This window comes from Podarcis filfolensis (assembly GCF_964270895.1).
Source record: "Podarcis filfolensis genome assembly, chromosome: 8".
In the NCBI taxonomy this organism is placed as follows: domain Eukaryota; kingdom Metazoa; phylum Chordata; class Lepidosauria; order Squamata; family Lacertidae; genus Podarcis; species Podarcis filfolensis.
In genome coordinates, this window is record NC_139611.1 from 52,097,282 (window position 1) to 52,119,971 (window position 22,690).

The 22,690-nt window shown below is 47.2% G+C and overlaps 1 protein-coding gene and 1 long non-coding RNA gene across 6 annotated transcripts in view; one reads left to right on the top strand and one right to left on the bottom strand.

The window, feature by feature from the left end:
- Positions 1–22,690, top strand: part of PLEKHG4 (pleckstrin homology and RhoGEF domain containing G4) — a 64,737-nt gene that overhangs the window by 2,616 nt on the left and 39,431 nt on the right. The window contains exons 1-2 of one of the 5 annotated variants that reach the window (XM_083624850.1): positions 21,562–21,895; positions 22,516–22,668. The exons of 1 other annotated variant lie outside the window; for it this stretch is intronic. In XM_083624850.1, the coding sequence (XP_083480976.1) occupies positions 22,666–22,668 (3 nt within the window). In that variant the 5' untranslated portion in view covers positions 21,562–21,895; positions 22,516–22,665. Of the gene's footprint in view, positions 1–9,915; positions 10,161–21,561; positions 22,138–22,515; positions 22,669–22,690 lie in introns of those variants that run through there. 3 more of the 5 variants (XM_083624849.1, XM_083624854.1, XM_083624851.1) reach the window with 3 other exon arrangements.
- LOC310769669 lies at positions 12,522–17,122 on the bottom strand. Its single transcript, XR_014551785.1, has 2 exons — positions 16,658–17,122; positions 12,522–13,374 (listed from the first exon to the last, which is right to left on the bottom strand). It is a non-coding gene; the product is annotated as an uncharacterized lncRNA (long non-coding RNA).

The following is a 22,690-nucleotide window of genomic DNA, read 5'->3' on the forward strand; positions in this document are numbered from 1 at the left end:
GTTTCTCTGAACATGAAAATAAGCTTTGGGAAACATGAGGTGCTAGACTGGAGTCAATCAATATTTTTTTATTGCATCTAGCCAAAGGCCTTCGCAGTGTACAGTGCAGAGCAAAAGCACCTCGTCTGGAGTCAGTAAGGTTAACAATATGGTTGACAGTACAGTATTGTAGTCTACTATATTGTGCAGCGGAGACTTTTGAATAATGTAACAACAAATATATTTTAAGGAGGTATCTAATGTTCAAATTTTAAGATAGCTGGCTTTTTGGGACATTGCCCCCCTACCCTGTCTTAGAAGAGACATCCATGTGGCTTCTCATGCCACACAAACCCTCCCACAAGTCCTGTTTTAAAATTCGTAACTATAACGTAATAACAATGATGGAGAATCCAAACCTTTGTGCCAGACGGATGCCTTCACTGGTCTTCCTTCCCCTCCCTCTGTTAACAGAGGGCTCCATGGCCTCTGGACCAGATGGTACCAGGTCACTTCATGTCAAGGACTGTGTCCAACCTCCTGAGGTGTAGAGGTGGCTTTTCTTCCCTCTGTCCCTTTTTCTGATGTGGAGTCTGTCCAGCTGGGATTTCACATTGCCTTGTGCTGATAACCCCCGCTCTCAATGCCATTGGGAGGAATTTGCGCTGCGTTTCTTCCCTCTGCTCTTCAACTTCTTGTTTTAAAGTCATCTGAAAGGCTTCGCTGTTGCCTTCTAGCGCCTGATGAAGGGCAGGTGAGCTCTTGCCCAACAGTGCAAGATTGCAGAGCGAGTCCAAATCCAGGCAATAGCGGAGCCAGCCCCATACCCACAACCCTTCTTAAAGTTTACACCAGTTGCTTGCAGCAGTATAGAGGCCGTATTCCTGCTGCTGGTGCTCTAATGTGATGAACAAGGGGAAAGCACAGCAGTGAAAATGAAAGTGTGTGTGTGTGAATGAGCTTCCAAAGGTTAGCCACACTGTGTGGTGGCAAAAGAATGCAGTCCTGTTCCCTTGTGTTCAAACTGCCTCCTCCCCCACCTCAATTTTCTAAAAGTGTAGCTTTAATTACACATTTCCTGCTCGCAGGTTCATCCCATTTTACTGCTTCCTGAGAGGCAAGGGTGAGGGTCTGGTAATTGATAGCCTATTAACTGCCCCTGATATAACCTCTTTTCACTGTTCCAATGTCAAGTTTCTGTTCTTGCAGGGGGAAAGGCTTTATTTTCATTCTTTAACAGAACAAAATTGCTTTGCTATAAGAAGGAAGGGTTGCCATCCCACCTCACAAGGTTGCTGTGATGAGAAAAAGAGAGTAGCTTGGAAGAAGTGCAGAATAAAGATTTGATAGGCATCAAGGCACAATAAATGAGGTAGTATTACCACTAACTGTTCAGCTGCCTTGATCAGGAAGCGATAACACAATTTGAATCTACTCGGAGGAAGCAGTTAATTAACTGCTGGAATCCTTTGCTGAATAGAGCTTGTGAGTAAATGCTATAGAATCTTGGCCATCAGGAAGAGCATCGCAGGATAATGAGCACTATGTCAAGCACTTGTGTAGAGCCACCATTAACTGGGAAAGCAGGGCCTCAGGAACACCAAGGATGATCCCCCAGAAGCAACAGGCATGAAAGCCAAGAGGCTGCCTGAAGGACAAACCTGTGGGGAGGGGGAAGGCAGTGGGGGGGGCAACTTGCCCTAATTCTGGAGCAGTTAATGCATTGGCTGGTTCAGCAGCAGACAGCATCTGGCTGCTGTAGACAGGCTGCCCTTCTGTCCCTTGGAGAGCCCACAGCATTAATCCAGACCCCTGTAGGCCGGCAAAGCTGCTCAGCATGGAATGAAGGTGATTAAGAGTCAGCAAGATAAACATTTTTCATTGCCAAGATAATCCAATGGCTTTTTGATCTGGCTTGGCAGAGGATGGGGAGGGAAGAGGGAAGCCTTTCTGATCTGAATGAGCAGCTTCTGCTGGGATGAGCAGGAGGTCAGCAGTGGTCTCGTTTATGGTTCCCACAGATGGGAGGAGACCAGAGATTTCCCAGAGCTTTTCTTTCAAATCCTCTCCTGCTTCTGATCTTGCCAATGTAGCCTGGAACTTAACTTTCCTCTTGGCCAAGGTAGTACAGGCTTCTGCATTGATATATTTCATTCCATTCCATTTCTATCCCACCTTTTCATCCAAGTAATTTAAGGTGGTGTACGTGGTTCTCCCTCACCTCATTTAATTCTCACAACAACCCTGTGAGGTAGGTTAGGCTGAGAGGCAGAAACTGGCCCAAAGTCACCTAGGCAGCTTCATAGCCGAGTGCAAATATGAAGCCCAATCTCCTAGTCCAACACTCACCACTACACCATGCTAGTCCAACACTCACCACTACACCATGCTGACTCTCTGTATGCTGGGTGCACCTTGTGGGTGCATGGATAGCAGAGGTCTCCCTGTATGCTCAGAGTGGGGGTCCCATACAGACTTCCACCTCTCTTGTGTCCAAAAAGTGGCCAGTTCAGGGACTTCCGGTCAGCGCCAGCAACGGTAATGGCGGATTTCCTCCGATCTCCGGAGGAAATCTGCTTCGTGGAGCTAGGGTTCTACCGCTACGGCGAAGCGGGGACCCGAAATAAATCACAGGCGGGGAAGCCTGAGAACTGAAGGCTCGGCGGGCTCCATTTGCGTCCCCCCCGCCGCTGCAAAGGAGCCTTTTTAAAGGCTCCGGAACAGACCGGGGGTGAGCGGCGCAGAGCTGAGAGCTGTTTACCCGTCTCCGCGAAGTGAAGCCGCATGCCATGGTTGGAGAGTGCTGACTTCTTCCTTTGATCATTTGGACTAAAAGTAACAACCCGTGAGTAATACGGAAATTGGATATTAAAAACTTCTTTTTTGATTCGGCACGAGCGGGGAAGGCGCAAAGAGGAAGTCCGTCTCCCCCTTTTGTAAACATTTTAAAGCAAGGACTAGATAACTAAGGTTGAAAAGAACGTCTTCTTCGTGAGAAGTTAAAAGTAATTAATTTCACGTTTTGGCAGTATAAGTGAATGTGCTGGAGGATAAGAGTTAACTTTGAGAGTGGAATTGCTACCCCCCCCCCCAGGACCCGGGAGCGATCCGTGAGGGAGCCTGTTGAAGAGATATAGAAGACTTTGACAGCTGTCAAACTAGCTGTCAAAGCTGAGAGGGAAAAAAAAGAGAGAGAACTTTGTTTCTATTGCCTCGGCTGGCTATATTTGTTACATTTAGGCAACAAATTGTCGAAAACAAAGGAAAATAAAGGACTTTTGGATTAGAACTGGAAGGAATACTAAGTAACCAGTACTCCCCTAGAGGGGGCTCTGGGACATTACAGAATGGCTGTAAGTGGAAAAATACAGATGGAATTGGAGAAAATCTTTCTTCGTCTGGGAAAATTTCAAGAACAAAGCATTGTTTTGGCTAGAAATGCTACAACATTGAATGAAAAAGCAAATAAACTTGCGGAAATTGGAAGAGACCTGACTCAAGCCTTTGTACCAGAACAAAAAGACTTCGCATCTGAGCTAAAAACTCTTGCAGCTGAACAAGAAAAGAAATTTGAGAAACTTGAAAAAGTGGGAGAAGATACACATGACAATTTAGAGGGAAAGGAAGGAGGAGCTATAATGCAGCAGAGGATTAAAGAGAGCCAAAGGCCTGCAAAGATGGATATAAAGGAAAAGACAAACCTGATTAAAGTGGAAGCAGGAGTTTCTGAGACACTTGGACTTAAAAGAAGTAAAAAACAAGATTTGGACTACAATTCTAAATATGGAGGCCTGGCAGGCCAAAGGCCTGTAAAGATGGATTCAAAGGAAAAGACAAACCTGATTAAAGTGAAAGCAGGAGTTTTTGGGACTATTGGACTTAAAAGAAGTAAAAAACAAGACTTGGATTACAATTCTAAATATGGAGGCCTGGCAGGAAGAAATATGGACCTTATTGGGACAGAGCTTCTCCGAGATTTGGTGTTTATCATAAAGGACTATCAAAAAAACCGGCAGAGAGGAAAGGAGAGAGATTTAAGGGCCTCGGACGTGAGGTCACCAGGCTGACACCAGATGGATTGATGGACATCGGTTGGAGATTGAAACCAGGAAAGGCGGGGAGTGGGGTTTTGGGTATCCAAAGGCGGTACAAATATATTTGGTTTTTTCTTGTAAATATTTTGTTTTGTTACTTAGATTAAAATGGGGAATTCGTGAAATGGAATTGTGGTTGACTTTAGAAAAAGGTATTAAGAATAAGTTTTGATGTATAAAGATTGAGGTTTATGTTAAAATTGGTTAAGTAAAAGGATTTAAATATAATAAGGTAAAATTTGGGGATAGGAACTTGTTGAATTAAAAACTGAATTGGAATACAAGAAGGGGAGATGTGGGGAAGTCAAGGAAATATGTGATTGAAAGTTATATGTCTGTTTTTTGTTCTTTTTTGTTTTTTGTTTTTCTTTAAACTTTTTGAAAATTTCAATAAATATTTTATAAAAAAAACAAACAAAAAGTGGCCAGTTCAAGTCAGACACACCCCACCGAAATGCCTAGGGAGGGGGGTTTCATTTATTTGGCTGCCAGTGTGTTCTAGTAGTGAGTTGCCAGAAATCTTAGCTTTTGTGCTGCGGCTGAATCATTTCCTAGCTCTAGATTTCAGCTATTGAGAGCTTTTTGCACATGGGCATTTCTGCCAACTTTACTTTCAACCATGCTGGAAGGGGTGCATTTATTCCCACAAACTAAGGGATCAGAGTGAACTGAGGGTCTGATGCATTCCCACTCCTTGTTTCTCTTCTCAGTGGATGTTAAACTACCCCATGTTGCTACACAGAACAGGGTTTATTTAAACTATTTTTACCCCACACTTTAGCTGAAAGTGCTCCCGGAGCAGCTAACAAAAATCAGTACAGATTGCGGAAACCTCGGGATCTGACCGGACCTCCGGAATGGATCAAATCTGCAACCGGAGGTACCACTGTAGTAAGAAACTCAGACTTACTATCTCAAAATATGTTGCACGTGAGGGAAATTAATATATAAATAAAAACAAACATTCCCTTTTCCCAGGCCTTTGCTAATTACCGTATTTTTTGCTCTATAAGACTCACTTTTTCCCTCCTAAAAAGTAAGGGGAAATTTGTGTGCGTCTTATGGAGCGAATGCAGGCTGCACAGCTATCCCAGAAGCCAGAACAGCAAGAGGGATTGCTGCTTTCACTGCGCAGCGATCCCTCTTGCTGTTCTGGCTTCTGAGATTCAGAATATTTTTTTTCTTGTTTTCCTCCTCCAAAAACTAGGTGCGTCTTGTGGTCTGGTGCGTCTTATAGAGCGAAAAATACAGTAAATAATCTATGGCCTTTTAAAGAATGTGAGGTCTTTTTATTTTGTTCGTTTCTTACAATGTTATGCATTTTTGTGTTTTTACATTGTAAACGGCCCTGTTACTCTCAAATGCAGGGCAATATAGAAATATAATAATGATAATCAATAAATAATAAAAAGGGATCGGGGGGAGAGAAAGAAAGCAAGTGCTTAAAAGTTGCAGTTTTGCAAATGTTGGTGTGAGGGGGCTGTCCAAAACTTGGAGATACTAACGAAAAGGGGTGCCAACCCCATGAAGGATGTTACCATAGCTTAGTTCTTTTCTAGTTTTGTTTTTTCTCCCTCTAGACTGCTCAGGCCACGGATAAATGGTGGGATCCCACCAACCTTCAGGATACAGCTTCTGATATGTGGTGGGGGGGGACCAGGACCAGCTGCCTTATGACTCCCCCCCACCCCCACAACACAGCATTCTCTGTTATTTACTCCATTTTGGCTGGGATGGACCTGGGCCCTGCTTCTTCTTCCTGCCTGTTTTATCGAACTGGAAGCCCTGAGAGACCTTACCTGAACAGCCACCCACTCCCTGCATTGCTCTCCTTGTTCCAGTTTAACAGACCATTTCCTGGCTGTTACTGTGACCCCTCCCTCCCGCCTTTGGCCCCTAGCCATTGGAAACAATTGACTGTGACCGGCGGAGGAATTTGCCACACAAAATGACTTCCTCTCTAAGAGGAAAAAGCCTTCAGCCTCCCTTGATAGGATTGTGATTATGGTTCCATGACTTGCAATCGGCATTTCCGTAATGTTTCATTCCCAACATTTATTAAGCTGAAATTTCTGTGTGTGTATAAGGGAGTTGGGGATTTTTGGAAGTTCCACCTTTGTTTCCTACCGTGGAACCAGATGTTGGCGATTTGTTAGGAGTGCCTGGTGGTCAGCCACAGGGCAGGGCCGGGAACTAGCTGGGTGCTGGGAAAATCAGGGGGCTTGTGTTGGCTACAGCCCCCTACTAGGACACACACCAGCTCCCCTGCGAGGGACAGGAGATACTCAAGAACCCCGTCCATCCCAGTGGAGCTTCCAGGAGAGAAAGTCCCACGTCTTACACAGCCTTTCTTATTCCCACACTGGCTGGAGCTGTTGGGATTCACAGTCTGAGACATCTGAAGGGCACTAGGTTGGGGAAAGCTGCCTCATATGCTGGGCTGGTGGTGGTGGTGCTTTCAGCAGGTGCTCCAGGAAAGGTATTGACCCGCATGGGGCCAAAATAAAAGATTGGGAGAAAGGAATATATCAATGAGAGTCTGAAGTCAAGGATTAGAGGAAAGAAGCCAAGGAAATGTGGGGGAAACGGGAAACCTGCCTGGCGGGATTTAACCATTTCTATGACGTAGTCTGCAAACTCACCACTTGGGGGCAGTAAGCCCGGTGAAGTAGTAGTAGTAGTAGTAGTAGTAGTAGTAGTAGTAGTAGTAGAAATTTATTATTTATACCCCGCCCATCTAGCTGGGTTTCCCCAGCCACTCTGGGCAGCTCCCAATAAAATATTAAAAACATGATAAAGCATCAAACATTTTAAAACTTCCCTAAACGGGGCTGCCTTCAGATGTTTTCTAAAAGTCAGTTAGTTGTTTATTTCCTTGATATCTGATAGGAGGGCATTCCACAGGGCAGGCGCCACTACCGAGAAGGCCCTCTGCCTGCTTCCCGGTAACCTCACTTCTTGCAGTGAGGGAGCCACCAGAAGACTCTCAGAGCTGGACCTCAGTATCTGGGCTGAACGATGGGGGTGGAGGCGTTCCTTCAGGTATACTGGGCACCTGGACATTGTATCTGGGCATTCTCTGGTGCATGGTCAGTGGGGACTGTTCTGACACTCAGAGTGGAACTTCTGCAACTAGGAGGCTGGGGCACAACCCTTCCTGCTTTGATGGGAGTTTTAACTCCTGGGGTGCTGAGCCCAGTGCCCTGTCAGTCCTGGCTGGCCCCTATCCATTTGCCTCCTGTCCCAAAGAGAGAAAGTCAAAGAAAGAGAGCAGGGAGAAGCTCCACCAAAAGACACCATCCCAGTGATGGCTGCTCTCCCCCTCCTCGTGTTGGATCAATACTCAAAAGCTGACCACGCCACTTATCTGTTGGCAGGGATCTGTGTTACCCTCCTGCCAAGGCATCTGGGAGCCCAGGATGGCAAGGGATTCACTGGAAGGGATGAAGACTAACATTAAGGAAAAGAGCCTGCCATAAATCAGGGCTCAAGGGAAGACGCCGGGAATGCCAAGTGCATCTTGGGCCAAAAACCCAGGCTTACTCAGTGCTCTAGACTCCCACCCACTCTAGATTATTCTAATAATGAGCTCCTAACTTTTCTGCTAATAGCAGCATGTATGGAAATTGCCAGAAGCTGGACAACAGGAACAGGTCTTAACATTGACTCCTAGATTGTGGTCAATAGCAATGGCCAAGAAGCTGGCCTGTCAAGTCAGAGCAGCTAGTGACAAACACAATCCATTCTCATTCTATAATACATGGCAAATATTTATTGAGTACATGAATCGTTTAGACCATGGAAGGAAGCCACCTGATGCTCATGGGGAAATGTGGCAAGACCGTTTAGAATAACTGAATGAAACTTTATTATAATGCATGATACACATCTGTACATATAAGAGGACAAGCTTGGGTTGGTTGTTGTTGGACAATTTATTTTATTGTTGTTGCTGTAATTTGAAAAAAAATAAAAACATTTATAAAAACAGAATGCCAAACTGGGCCTGGTCAGGACTCCACTCCTTAGGAGGAGGCAGGAGTAGCTGCCCAGAGGAAGCTGTAGTCCCTGAGCCTGGGTTTGCTGGTAGCTGGAGCAACATTCCAGCCTGCCTCTCCAAACTCCATTTGGAGCTCTCCAGGGTGCTAAACATCTTGCTTGCTTGCCTTTTGGACCTTGACCTCTGCTTTGCCTGACCTTGTTTATCTGGATTTCCCACCCTGCCTTATATGACCTTACCTTGCTGGCCTTTGCTAGACCTGACTTGGTTTGCTTGATCCCAAACTGGGAATAGTGGTAGGTGGCCTGCAATTCTAGAAAACTGTGCATAGCACACCCACCCACTTGGGTTCAAGCAATGCCCACTACCTGGGACAGTACAGACTGGAAGAGCTGATGCACCACTTATTCCCAGGGGCCTTGTGGCATAAAAACTGCATTTCACCACCCAGCTGTCTGGCTGAGTTTTCTGGGGAATGGGCGCAAGACATGGGAGGATCAGTTTCATGAGTTGCCTTTGAAAAATGTGGTTCCATATTGGAGTGGGTGTTGAAAGAGTGGGCTAGGGACATAATCTTGTCAATGTCCTTTTTGCAGGCCCAGGAGGTGGATTAGAATGTAGGCAGTTTAGGCATGAGTTTGCCACTTACACAAACTCAAGCACCACAAAAGGCTGAGGGCCCTTTTCCCAATCTGACCTATTTAGATTGTACAAAAGGCACAGCACAGCAACACTGAACTCGTAGCACTCAGCTTGTCGACTGAGAAGACAAGTATCCACCCCAGAAAAATTGTTCCCGAACAGCTACAGGAATTACTTGGCCTTTTAAACTATACCTGCATATTGGTTCCACCTGGGATTGGCAACAAAGGGCCTCGGAACCTGGCACCACAGAAGGGAGGGGGTGACAAGTGTAATGCTGGCAGACCGAGCTGTTGTGGGTGGGTGGGTTAAAGGCCGAAGGACAAGTGCAGTCAGATGGGTTGGGGTCATGGGGAGGGGCGCAAAAGAGAATGCTGATTTCAAGGCTCAGGTTTGTTTTAGGGACCCAACATCATGCCTGCCTCTTGAGGACAGGCTCGAAGCTGGGCATCCCTCTGTTGGCCAAAATCAAGGGGTGGTGTCAAGGCTTGGCATCTCTTCCTGGCATTAGGCCCCTCTCCCCACCACACAGTTTGGGAATCCACTTGGGTGAGGATGTGGCTGGCACTAGAAGAGGCCAACCAGGGGCTCCAGAGGGTGCAATGGTTCAAGGGCTAGATGGCCTGTGTGTGTGCCAGGGGTTGCCAAGAGGCCTCTGGGGTCTGGAGGGTGCCAGTGCCAGGATCACTGCAGGCAAAGCCACAGAGTCCTAGGGAGCGCAGAGGAGGCTAGTGGTGGCCTCTCTCTGGCAAGCCCTGCGATGTGGAGCAGGAGCCCGAACCCCAAAGTGAGGAGGCTAAGGACAGGCTTTGCGTGACCACAGCCTGGAGTGCTGGAGGCAGGTGGAAGTTGGGACCGGGCAAGCAAGCAAGGCCGCTGGGACCGGGCAAGCGGAGAGAACAGCGTGAGCAACAGGGGATTCCCGAGTCACCCGGGCAGGGGGATCCTCCGACCAGTCACCCTGGGGCAACGAGGCCTCTTCCAGGTGTGCCTGGGACGGGCCCCTCTCTGGCCTCCTTTAGCACAGCCTCTAGCCGGGATGGAGGCGCAGCCTGGGCAGCAGTGGGACCCCGTTCGCTCCCTTGGAGCGGCTCTTTCGCCCCAAGCGAACCCAGGCATCGCGGGGAGTGAGGGGCACCATGCACCCCGCTCCCGGGGCCCTGAGGGGCGGTCCGGGGGCGCCTCTGGAGCCGAGGCCGGGAGCTGATCTCCCCGCTACCTCCGCTTTGCTCCTGGGAGGCCGCGGGGCCTTGGGAGCCGGAGCAGTCTGCGAAGCCCGGCCGGGTGAGGCGGGGCGGTGGGCGGAGGGGGGATCAGGTTACAGGGCCGGCCTGGCTGGCTCTGCGGCTGCGGGCCGGGCTCAGCTGGGCGCCTCCAGCAGCAGCAGCAGTGCCGGGAAGAGCCTGCCGCCGGCGGCGGCCGCAGCGTCAACAACAACGGCCATGGTGAGTCGCGCCCGAGGGGGCGGCAGCGCGCGCAGGCTGATGGCTCCTATGAGCATGTGCAGAGTGCCTCGGGGAGAGGAGCGGGCGGAGCCTGGTGCTCCAGCTCCGTAGGGGAAGCGGGAGCCGAACTTTGCCGGCTGGCGGACGAGGACCATCTCGGAGGCGCCCGAGCTTTGGGGCCGCCGAGGTTCCTACGTGCACGGAGCTGGGGTCGGAGAGCCTTGCCCGAAGCAGCTTCAAGGGCAGTTGCTGCGCCCGACTCCATCCACCAATCTATCGCAGCTCTTCGCCGTTTCTCAGTATTTACGAAGCGCTGGAGGAGGCCGGGATCCCTCCAGGTGGGAAGCGAGCCGGCGGCCTCCCGGCTCAGGTGGCACAGATCCCCGGAGGGAGGGAGGGGTGGACGGCAGAGCCTCCGTCTTCGGAGGCAGCTTGCTTCTCCAGGATGCCGGGGCTGCCTTCCTGCCCTGCTCCTGTTGGGCAGCTGGCGGGAAGGACCAAGGGGGCCCCTGGGATGAGCCCCATCTCTCTTAGGCGCCTCTTCTAGCGCACCTGGCTAACCCTCCTTGCGGAAAAGTCACCGCGCGGCGCATTCCAAAGAGCGCAGTTTGAGAAGGGGAAAGAGCAGCTTTCCAGCTTGAAACTGGTGCCACCGCGGGCAAGGCACGGTCCATGGAAACAGGCTCCCTGCCATTGCAAACTGGTCTGAAAGTGGAAATGACTTTCAGAAATGTGTTCCATTGTAGGGTGTAGTAATTGTTAAAGTTTTGGAGTCCCAGGTTCAAAAGCTCGCCAAACTGTGACCCCTGAGGCCGGCCACCAGCTCTGCTACCTGATAACGATAAAGGGCGTAGGACCCCATGTACACAGCCACCAGTTTGTAGCTGAAAGGTGCCAAGTAATATTTCAGCACAAGCAAGTGAAAAACTTCGGTCATTCAGCACCTGCTGCTGAACTAATAATGAGATTTTTAAAGTTGGGAAAAAATTGCTATAGTTTCAGCCAATAAACAAATAACTTTAAGGACGCGCATTTATTCATTCTGCATAAACACAGAGAACCAAACATGATAGAGCAATGTGTATAGTTTGAGGTTAGGCTTTCCAGAATTCTTTAATGAGATTTCCTTCACTCCCAGGGAATTTGAGCAGCTGACCCTGTTTACTTGCCTGTCTGTACTAAGAAGGAGGAGTGGGTCTTGAGACCCTCCATCTGCTCCTGTCCTCAGCCATCCATCCTAGCAAAGGAGGGCCATCGTTTTCATCGTGAGTCCCCAGCAGGGAAAAAGGCAGGGTATAAATAAATATATAATAATTATAATAATAGTAGCACAGTGCTACTGTCTGAAAAACCCTGGAGAGCTGTTGCTGCTGCTGCTGCTGCTGCTGCTGCTGCTGCTGCCAGTCAGTGTCAGCTACACTAATCTAGATGGGTAAATGTGCTGACTCAATACAAGGCAGCTTCTGAAGGGAATGTGGAAGGATACTTGTGTCTCAGTCTGTGTATTGGTTTGCAAAGTACAAGTTAGGTAGTCTCTCATCAAAATGCAAAACTTTTGACCCCACTCCCCACACAGAATAATTTTTACTTATAGCAACCAATTCCTAGCCAGGATTTCTTGTGTCCCTGCTCAGTTGGAGCAGAGAAACAAGTCTGCATGGACTGAAAAAACAAAAAAAAATTTTTCCTGCCAGTAGCACCTTAAAGACCAACTAAGTTAGTTCTTGGTATGAGCTTTCGTGTGCATGCACACTTCTTCGTGCATGCACACGAAAGCTCATACCAAGAACTAACTTAGTTGGTCTTTAAGGTGCTACTGGCAGGGAAAAAAAAATTGTTTTGACTATGGCAGACCAACACGGCTACCTATCTGTAACTGGACTGAAAAAGACCTCCCATCTCAGTGTCTTGTCTCTGATTTTGCGTGTGTCCTGGCTGGAAAGGGTCTTTGACACAGGGCAGGAGGGCTTCTTCTTGAACTTTGGGTTGCCTTTTCTTTGGGGTGTTGGTGCTAGTGGGGGTGGCAGGCAGCTCCTTTTCTTGGCCTGCAACCTGGCCTTGGGAGGCTTTCTCCAGCATCTGCATGCTGTCTGTGGGATCCTGGTCACAGTGTTTGCCTACAACTCACCTCTCTAATTAAAACAAAATAGGGACTAACTTTGCATAGTTATTCTGCATTCCTCCTGGCAAAAATAACTAACAGGCTTGCAGTACCTTAAAGACAAACAACTATATTATGGCGTAAATATCTGTGGAACAGAGGCTATTTTGTCAAGGAGGGTGAGTCTTAGCTGGCAGGGATGGGTGTTGAGATAAAAAGGTAAAAACTGGAGATCAAATGGGAAAGAAATGTAAAAGGTATGCAGACTGTGAACATTCAGTTTAATCTTAAATGTATGTAAAATAACCCCACTGAACAACAGCAGCCGTTTGTGATGACACAGTCATCCTCGCATTGTTGAGTGTTAGCACCTGTAGTGGGACAGAAAACCACTATTCTCTATTTCATGTACAAATGGATAGAATCAAACTGTCACACAGGCGCCTCTCATATTCCTTTTATTGAAAAACGTCAGCTTCCTCAGGGCAGGAAATGGGACTGAACCCTCACCCAGGTTCACTGCTGAGTAAATCTTGAGATTTCAGAGACACAAGCCAAGGCCACAATGGTCCTTGTACAAGAAGCAGAAGAAACAAATGAGCTCATTCGAAATGATTTTTAATTGCCTCCTGCCATCTGAGCACAAGGCTGCTGAAATGCAGGGTAGGGGGTGGATGCTGTTTTGTTCCATTTCCCCAATGTGCCCTTTCAAGAGCACAGACATGGATGAGAAAATGAAGCCCTTTAACTCTATGCCCACCATATGGACTGAAGGCGTGAGCACAATGCTCCAGTCATCCCGCTCCCTGGGAATGCTTGGCCTTTGAGCACAGGGCAAAGACGTCTGCAGGGAGGCCTGCACACATTTTGCCCGTCTCTCCAATCTTCACAAGGAAATCACTTTGCCCTTGCAAAGTGCTCCTTTCTTTCCGCCCACGGAGCTCAAATGCATGAACTGGAGTCCCAGTCCCAGTGGAATGCTGGGGCCACCCTCAGAAGCGGAACTGCACCTTCTCGCCTTGCTGGCTTTTTCGCTTGGCCTTCCATGGCGGCTGGACAAACTGAAATTCATTAAGCAAAATGCCTTCTCCTGGTATGCAGACAAATGATGCCCTGGAAAAAAGTGACAAGTAGAGTGACGTGCTGCAAGCTTCTGTCCTGTCCTGTCCAACATCTTTATAAATGACTGGATCAGGCAGTCCAACCTGCTGTTCTCATAGAGATGCCTATGGGAAGCACACAAGCAGGATCTGAGCACAACAGCATCCTGCCCACTTGTGATTCCCAGTAACTGGGATTCAGAGGCATATTGCCTTGGGCAGGGGAGCCAGAGCGTGGTCACTGTGGCTAGTAACCGTTGATAGCCTTATTCTCAATGAATTTGTCTAATCCTATTTTCAAGTCATCCAAGTGGAAGGGACGTTCCATAGTTTAACTTCATTGCGTGAAGAAATACCGTATTTTTTTGCTCTATAAGACTCACTTTTTCCCTCCTAAAAAGTAAGGGGAAATGTGTGTGCGTCTTATGGAGTGAATGCAGGCTGCGCAGCTATCCTAGAAGCCAGAACAGCAAGAGGGATCACTGCTTTCACTGCACAGCAATCCCTCTTGCTGTTCTGGCTTCTGAGATTCAGAATATTTTTTTTCTTGTTTTCCTCCTCCAAAAACTAGGTGCGTCTTGTGGTCTGGTGCGTCTTATAGACCAAAAAATACGGCACTTTCTTTTACCTGTCCTGCATCTTCCAGCATTCAGCTAAATTGGACGTCCATGAGTTCTAGTGTTACGAGAGAGGGAGAAAAACTTTTCTCTCTTTTTTTTTAAAATAAATTTTTTATTAATTTTCCAACATATATCAAAACACAACACAACTGACAATACACAAAACTTTTCTCTAACCACTTTCTCCGCTCCATGCATAATTTTATTTGCCTCCACCATGTCACCTCTTCCTCGTCTTTTTGGTCAACTAAAAAGGCTTTCTTTTTAGCTGCAACCTTTCCTCAGAGAGGAATCTCTCTATCCTCTTGGTCATTTTGGTTGCCCTTTTCTGCAACCTTTCCAACCCAGCAATATCCTTTTGAGGTGAAGCGACCAGAATTTTACACAGTATTGCAAATGTGGTCACACCATAAATTTGTGTAATGGCATTATGATATCAGCTGTTTTATTTTCAGTTCTTTTCCCAACCGTCCCTAAGCATGGAATTCACCTTTTTCATAGTGGTTCCTATTTTTCTTGTGCAGCGGGTGGTACTTTCTCTTTGGGAGCATTCAGGTTGTGGTGGCTGGTGTTTTGAGGGTGGGCACTTGCTCTTGGGGGTAAATCAAGGCAGACATGATTTAATTATTTGCAATATTTACACCCCACATTCTGCCTAACAGCAGGCCTCCCAGTAAAAACTGATAAATAATAACATAATAATAAGAAACAAAATGTTGCTGTATTGGACCACAAGAGGAAAAAAACCTATTAAAAAAACTATTAGGCCAAACCATAATAAGATCTGTAGATGTTTTGTGGTTGATGGGAATTGTAGTCAAAACATATGAAGGGCACCAAGTTGGCAAAGACTGCCTTAGGTTGCTGCTGCTGCAGGTGATTGGCTTCCCCTGGGTTTGGGGGCATGTGAGCTGCTTGTGCAACTAAGCTGCACCCACACAACTGCACCAGTCCAGCTACACTACAGAGTCACTGCTGGAAAGAAATCCATAGCTGTCAACTTTTCCCTTTTCTTGTGAAGAATCCTATTCGGAATAAGGGAATTTCCCTTTAAAAAAGGGAAACATTGACAGCTATGAAAGATATCTAAGCCTTCTGTTCTGTAAGCTCTGCAGGCACCAAGGAAATGAAACCCCTTTGCCTCCTTAGCATAAGGGAGTTTGGTTTGGCTAGACCCATATGTAGCCCTGTCAGGCTCCTGCTTCCTTTCTCTCAGGAAGACTCTGCATGTGCTTGCGCTGGCGGATGGGGCTCCCTGCAGTGCCAGGATATCTCCTTCCCAAAGATTTTGATGCAAGCTGTGCGGTCAGAATTTTGAATGCAGTGCTGCCACTAGATGGTGCCCTTCCGATAGTCTCTAGAGGAGAGAGCTTATTATGAAGATGCACATGGGGCTGATTTCGGTGGCTAACTGCAATTCTTGAAGTTTTCCGCTTGCTTGAAGGCAGGTTTTTATGTCTGCAAAAGTGAGGTCTTGGTTGCATAGTGAGGTGGCGGGGGGCGGGGGGAGGGAGAGATGTAGGGAGGAGGGGAGGGACACATGAACTGGAAAAGCATTCCAGAGCTTTTAGGGCCGCCCTATCGCTTGACAGGGGTCCAGTTTGTGACCTACCAATTCAAGCATTGCATAAATCAAAAGCTCACCCCAGAGGTTGCGGGGGGGGGGCTCCTCTTGGGCCTTTAAGCCATGCTGTGCTGTGCTGCAACAGGTATCCACGCTTAGAAGAGGGACCAGGTCTCGACATTTCCTTATCTCATTTTACAGACTGGTGTTGGAACTTAGCCTGGGGGAGAATGCCTCCCCTTTGCTATTTACTTATTGCAGCAGTAGCAGCTGTGGGAAGGGCAAAGGAGGGGCAGGAACTGCTGTGGCTTCCTCCTCATCTTTGAGGGCAGTGCATAGATTTAAATGCACAGGGCATATTTCTGCAACCTTTCCCATAGTTGCTGGATCTGGGTTTAAAATGTGCATGGAGGATAACTTGCCTTCCTGCCTATCCCTGACTTAACAGGTAAGACTCAGAGAAAGCTGGGGGTACAAATGGGTCTACATGTACAGCAACTGTGGTGCACGGTGCAGAGTAGGCCTGGAGGGCAGGGCTGTTGTTTATTTACATAAGTTTACATATCACTCTTCAACCATGAAAGGTTTTCCAGAGTGGCTAGGAATTCCAAAAAATTAAACTATCGCTGTTTCCACACTAAGAATTTACTGGGGACTAGCCACACAGTGTTCACTCACATTTTACAGCCACTTACATGATGTGAACAAAACATCCCTGTGTCATATTTTACCTGTTCAGCTTCTGTTGCTGTTTTTCTTTAGAGCTGAAAAGGTAAAACATGCCACAATGATGCATTTCTGTCTGGGAATTGATTCTTAAACCCTTCCTTTTTATATAGAATCATAGAATTACAGAGTTGGAAGGGACACCAAGGGTCATCTAGTCCAACCCCCTGCAATGCAGGAATCTCAGCTAAAGCATCCATGACAGATGGATATAGTATTTAATTTATATCTGTTTCTTCCCCCCATCTTGTAGCAGGGTGGGGCAGTCATGTAGCAAGGTGGAGGGAATAGTAAACTCATCTGCACGCCCCCCCATTGTCCAAACTAATATCAATCTCCCCACTCCACACCCTCATATTTAAGGCAGGGAATGAGACACTGCTCACCTGGCTGCAGCATGTTGTCTGGATTTCAGAAGTCTGGAAGCAGAGTTGCTGCTCCACTTGCAGCTTAAAGCAGAACAGCAATGATGAGGTGCTGCTCAGCTGTCCACATCTGGAAGCTCCCTAAGGCAGCAATTCAGCACAGTAAAACTTTGAAAGTAGGATAACCTGAGCAGCAGCAGATGTGAAAACTGCTTAACGTCAGTGCAGGTAAGGCAACAGCATCTAAAAAGCTTGGGTAGATTAAAAGGGCTTCAGCCTGATACTGGGACGATCACAGAACTCTTTGAGGACCACTGAAAGGCCTCAAAGGCCTCTCTGGTAGTAGCAACGTGGCAAAGATGGGCCTCTGAAGATGATCTTAAGATCTGGGCAGAAAGTTATGTGGGAGGCATGTGGTAAACCATAGGCACCAACTGCACCCAGCAGCACTCTTAAAGGTGAGCCCCACCCTTGGGTGTTCCTTCCAGAGAGACTGACTTCTAGGCCCTGACAGCTCTGCTCCTTCTTAGAAGCCAAAGTTGCCCAACAGAACTGCCTTTGATGCGGGAATAAGATATGTCAGGTGTTTGATCAGGAAGTTCAATGTTCCTAACTTTCTGGTGCTCTATTGAGAGAGATGGAGTGAGAACTGTAGGCATCAGAGCCCCTTACAAGGTTTGCAGGCCATACTTGACCTGCCAGGTGTTCAGATTTTGCCCGCAAAGCTGTTTCCCCCCAAACCATGTCCACCTGCCACATGCCTGATGTCCTATGTGACTGCAGGTAGAGAGGAGACTGCTGGAGCAGAATTGAGGGCCTGTACGTGCCCCCACTGTTCTCCCTCCCCGGAGTTCAGGCTCCTACTCTCCTCACCAGCTGATTATGGCATCATGTAACAGGCAATGACCAGCCTGAGTCATGTGGGAATGTCCAGCAAAGGGATGCTGACTTCACCATAAAACAGGAAGGGCAGGAACTTTTTCTGCAGGAGAGATTCAAGGGGCATTTTGTCCTTTTCCCTAGGAGAGAGCAAAGCACTCCTATTGTGGGCATCACGGCATAAAAAGTCTCTGCCAGGCTGGGCAGAGTTCTGCCAGAGATAGATCTTATGCCACCACATGCATCATCTATCTTGGGCCTCATGAGAGTACGCTGGCCAAGGTCAAGATCCAAGCAAGGAAGTCAAGCTGAAGCCTGCAGCAGTTGCCTTTGCCAACTGGGTGCTCACCCACCCACACCAAATGTTCTTGGGCTCGAAGTCCCACCATCCCTGACTTTAATCTATGCTGGCTGCTGGGGTTGCTAGGAATTGGAGTGCTGGAACAACATCTGGAAGGCACAGTGTATCCTTGCAGGGCTTGGCTAGCTCTGTTGTAATTAAAAATAAAAATCCCATTAAGGCTCTGTCTGGCTTAGAACCTGGGCAGAGGGAGATGAGAAGAACCCCACTGTGAGATGAATTATTAAGAATAAAGATGACACGAGGTTTCTGGGAGATGGGGGCTTGCTGAAGATTGCCCCCTTTTTACTGATCTTGTTCTTGTGCTTAAACAGTAGGCTCGACACAGTGAAATCAGGCATGTGCAGCTTCTCCCTCCCTTACCAGAAGATTCACCCACGAAGGGTGTGTTCATATTACTGCCTTAAAGCGCACTGACAGGGGTGTGGACGTCTTTCCCTGATGCATAGCTGCCCACACCTTGGCTAGAGACTAATTAGGAATAGCTTAAGGGCTCCAATCAGTGTGAAGCTGGTTTTGAGAAGCAACGGCATCAGGCAGTAGTGTCTTATAAGGAAGTACAATATTCATTTGCATTTTTGATGATGTCTTCTGACTAAAAACCCAGCACTGGAAAGTTAATGAGTGCCCAGTAAAGGGGAATGTGGACATAAGCTTGAATTTCAATGTGTCGAGTTGCTGTTCAAAGCACAGGAGCCAGGCAGTAAAAAGGTGACAACCTTCGCCACCTTTTAATGATGATGAAGGCAATAATAATACTTTTCACACCCCACCACTTTTGTATGAGAATGCCCCAGACTCAGTTCTTTCCAGAGAATGAACCGTATTTGTTTTATCTGGTAGATCCTGGGAAATAGTAGAGAAAGTCCACACTCTGATAATGATCTCATGGCCAAACAGTTACGGAGCAGGGAATCACGAGTGGGGAGGGCCCTGCTGTTGCACTCAGGTCCTGCTTGCTTATGGGTCTCCCTTGGGGCATCTGGCTGGCTACGGTGAGAATTAGGTGCTTGACTAGATGAGCAGCCATGCTCTTCTAATGTTTTTAATTATGAGTTTCCTCTTTGCAGACAAAATCATTCCTCATAATTTTTCTGTCACCCCTTATGTGCACACTTGAGCTGGCTAAAAACAGGAAACTAGTATTAAACAACCTGCTGCACAAGAAAAATAGGAACAAATTAAAGGCAATTGAGGGTGTTTGTGAAAAATATGAGAGCACCCGCTCTCATTGGCATGTTGCTGGGGGCCACCCACAACCTGGAATTAACTTGGCTTCCTGTGCCCAGTGGTATCTGAGCCAGTCTGTGCCCTACTTGCCTTTCCTGTAGTGGGTGAGGAACGTACTCCTGGGATAGCATGCAGGATCTCAATGGGACAAGTATGACTGGGCATTTGGCCACAAACACAAAATGAATTTCAAAGGTGGAATGCATCACCAGCAACAAATCTGCAGAGCACATGACGGAAAATGAAGGGCAGAAGCACCCAATTTGCCACACAATAAGTGGAACTTGTAGTTTGATCGCAACAGTGAGAGAGAATGGGGGAAAGTGGGGATGGAAAAGTTAAGGTTCTCTCCCCCCCAATCCCTCCATTTTCAACAGTAGGAAATGCCAAGGAGCCAACTAGAGATCCTGCTAGATCTGCAAAATCAGAGAGCTTTTATCTCAGTACTTGGTTGGTGGCTGTCAATTCTTTGTTCACTGGACCATCTACAGGAACACATCTCATCTTTTTAACTGGGGTTTTCCTTACACTTTCCAAAGGCTGGTATGCTAGGCTGATTAATAGATCAGGGAGAAACGCCTGGGGATATGTTCCCCTTTGTGTGCTTGTGCTTCATAAACGCCCATATTTTGGCACACGTCCCTTTCTGCACAAAGGCGTCTTTTACAAGTTGTTTAAAGTCTCCACCCTTCTTTGATCTGCATGGAAATGAAGGGGCATGTGAGGTTGTTGCTGTTCGAATAGGTCTCAGAGTGGGCTGTTACTGGAGGGACCGGCCTTGCTTGTGGATGAGGTCTCTCTCTCTCTCTCTCTCTCTCTCTCTCTCTCTCTCTCTCTCTCTCTCTCTCTCTCTCTCTCTCTCTCTCTCTCTCTCTCTCTCTCTCTCTCTCTCTCTCTCACACACACACACACACACACGTACGAAACTGTGTAACACTGAGTCAGATCATTGCTCTATGTCGTGTGGGACTACTGTCTACTCTGACCGGCAGCCACTCAAGATTTGTGACCCCCTCAGAATGCTTCTCTGCAATCTTTTCACTGAGCTTTGGCCCTTCTGCATAGCAAGCAGGTGCTCTAATACTGAAAATAAATCCATGCTAGGACCATGGGAACATATTCATTTAGTTTTCAGGAATGCTTTAATCAGAGGTCAGCAAACCTTTTCTGCAAGGGGCTGGTCCACTGTCCCTCAGACCTTGTGGGGCGCCGGATTATATTTTGAAAAAAATATATATGAATGAATTCCTATGCCCCACAAATAACCCAGAGATGCATTTTAAATAAAAGGACACATTCTACTCATGTAAAAAAAACACACTGATTCCCGGACCATCTGCGGGCTGGATTTAGAAGGTGATTGGGCCGGATCCGGCCCCCAGGCCTTAGTTTGCCTACCCATGGCTTAAATGCTTTTTTGGAGCAAGTATCATAAAGACCCCCTGGAATACTAGGATATTGGCAGTGAAGGTCATGAAAATAAAAGGAGGCAAGATCTGGTGCTTTTGTTAATCAGCTGTTTATTTAGCTCAATGCATTTCAGAGGTGTCTCCTTTGTCATGAGCAATAGATTAAACACAGTTAAAATAATGATAAAACTTGCAGGCCAGTGACATTATTAATGGGAAAGAACACATATTGGGTGGAAGTCACACACCCAAACGTGTAAGAAATCTCCTATTGAATTGTGCATTTCCTCACTAGGGATGCTGCCTTGGCTTGCATTTGTGGCCAGATAACAGAGGTGCTTCCTAAGTAAACTTTTACTATGGCAGTCTTAACCAGGGCTGGCCCAATAAATTATGGCACCCGAGGCCCTGGTTTTAATGGTACAAATTCAGTGCCTAGGAAAGAACAGAATATAGTTTGGGTGCACTTCTAGGGCAGGAGAATAACAGCAAGAATTCCAGACTTGGGTGATCTTTTTTTTATCAAGTCTATAAATTTTGTAAATTAAAAAAATAGTATATACAAGTGAGGACAACAAAATGTTGTCAAGTATTTTGAATTATATATGTAAAAGACATAGGTGTCAACGGAAAAATAAAGATTTGGGTTGGTGTCTTGTGTTTTTCTCAGTGTGAGATTTAAAAAATAATAAAAATGGAAAAAGCAGTGACTCATGATTGCCATGATCCTAGGCTGCAACCAAGCAGGAAAACTGATTTGATTTTTTTGTGTGGGATATTTTGCCGTACTGCATCTGACTTCATCGTTCCCCATCACCTTATTTCTTGTCAAAATGTTCACCCTATGTTTTGCAAATTATGGCTGCCAGAATAAATTGTATACATTGATGCACAGTTATATAATGTAATTGGAGTACTAAACGCAGAGATTCTTGGCGCGGAATATTTTCTGGAATACACCCCTGAAGGCCCATCAAGAAGGGAGGGAGGGAGGCACTTTGGGCTTTGCAAAGGGGTGTGTGTTGGGGGTCGGTGACTGCTCCTTAATGAGCGAGGGCGTCTTGTCTGTGGGGTGGCTGATTCAGTAGATGCCGATACCCAAGTGCCCAACCCCAGGCAGCAACGCCCTCCATGTTTCCCCCTGAGGGGAGGGGAGACCTCTGTTAAGTTGCTGCGAGGACAATTTCCTCTGTGCCCTGTGCCACTCTGTAGGGCAGGCAGCGTGAAGGGCCTGCTGGTGGTGGCAAGGAGTGAGCCAGGAGGGTTTGCCGTCCTCCATCTTGCCTGCCAAGAGGCCCTGTCCAATAGGCCGAGGGGAGGCCTGCTGGCTTCCCTGTCTGGGTGGCCCCAGAGACTCAGCTGGACCAGGGAGAGAAGAAGGTGAGAACTGAGAATGCCAGCCTCATCTTCCCCTCTGTGAGCCCAGCCCCACATTTCCGCCTCTTGCCTCATATCTGAGAACCTTTCCCCTCATAGGAAAACCTATGGCAAGCAATTAAACCATTTCCAAAAGGTGATCTGCTATCAGTAGAAAATGATGCCAGCAATTGCCAGCTGTTTATGTCAGACTTCACCCCCATTTTGTGACAGGCTTCTCTCGTGCACCCCCATTTTGCAGACTGGTGAGCCTCACTAATTTTCTGTGGGGTATTCCAATCGTGGTATCTTGGCTGTAGTATAATATGGTGAGTGCTGAGTGACTCAAAAAGATTCAGGCACACCTCAGTCTACTTCAGACGTAAAGGAAAAATGGATCCAGTAACAAGTCACATGATGCGTTGTAACCGGCTTCTTTATAGTGTTCAAAATTTTAGTGATTTGTTTGCTCTCTGCATGGAATGGCTATAACATAGCTGTGCTTTGCAGATAGGTGAGTGATGGCTGCCAGGGTAACTCAGAAAAGTTGTGTTCTCCTTTCTAGTACAAGCTAGCCCACCTTCTCCGCTGTGCGTCCTAAGAGCTCCCACCTAATTTCAGAACCAGGGTCTATGCTTTATTAGGCAGCTGGTCTTTGAAAGAGACTGCTGGGCATGGTTAGAAAAAGCAAAAAGTCCCAGGAACAACAGCTGCTAATTTCTGGCAGAGGCAATAGTTCACACTTGCAGCCGAGGATCTCTTGTTAAGTTCTTTCTGAGGAAGAAAGTTTGCACATGGTAACTTTTATCACCTTGCTTT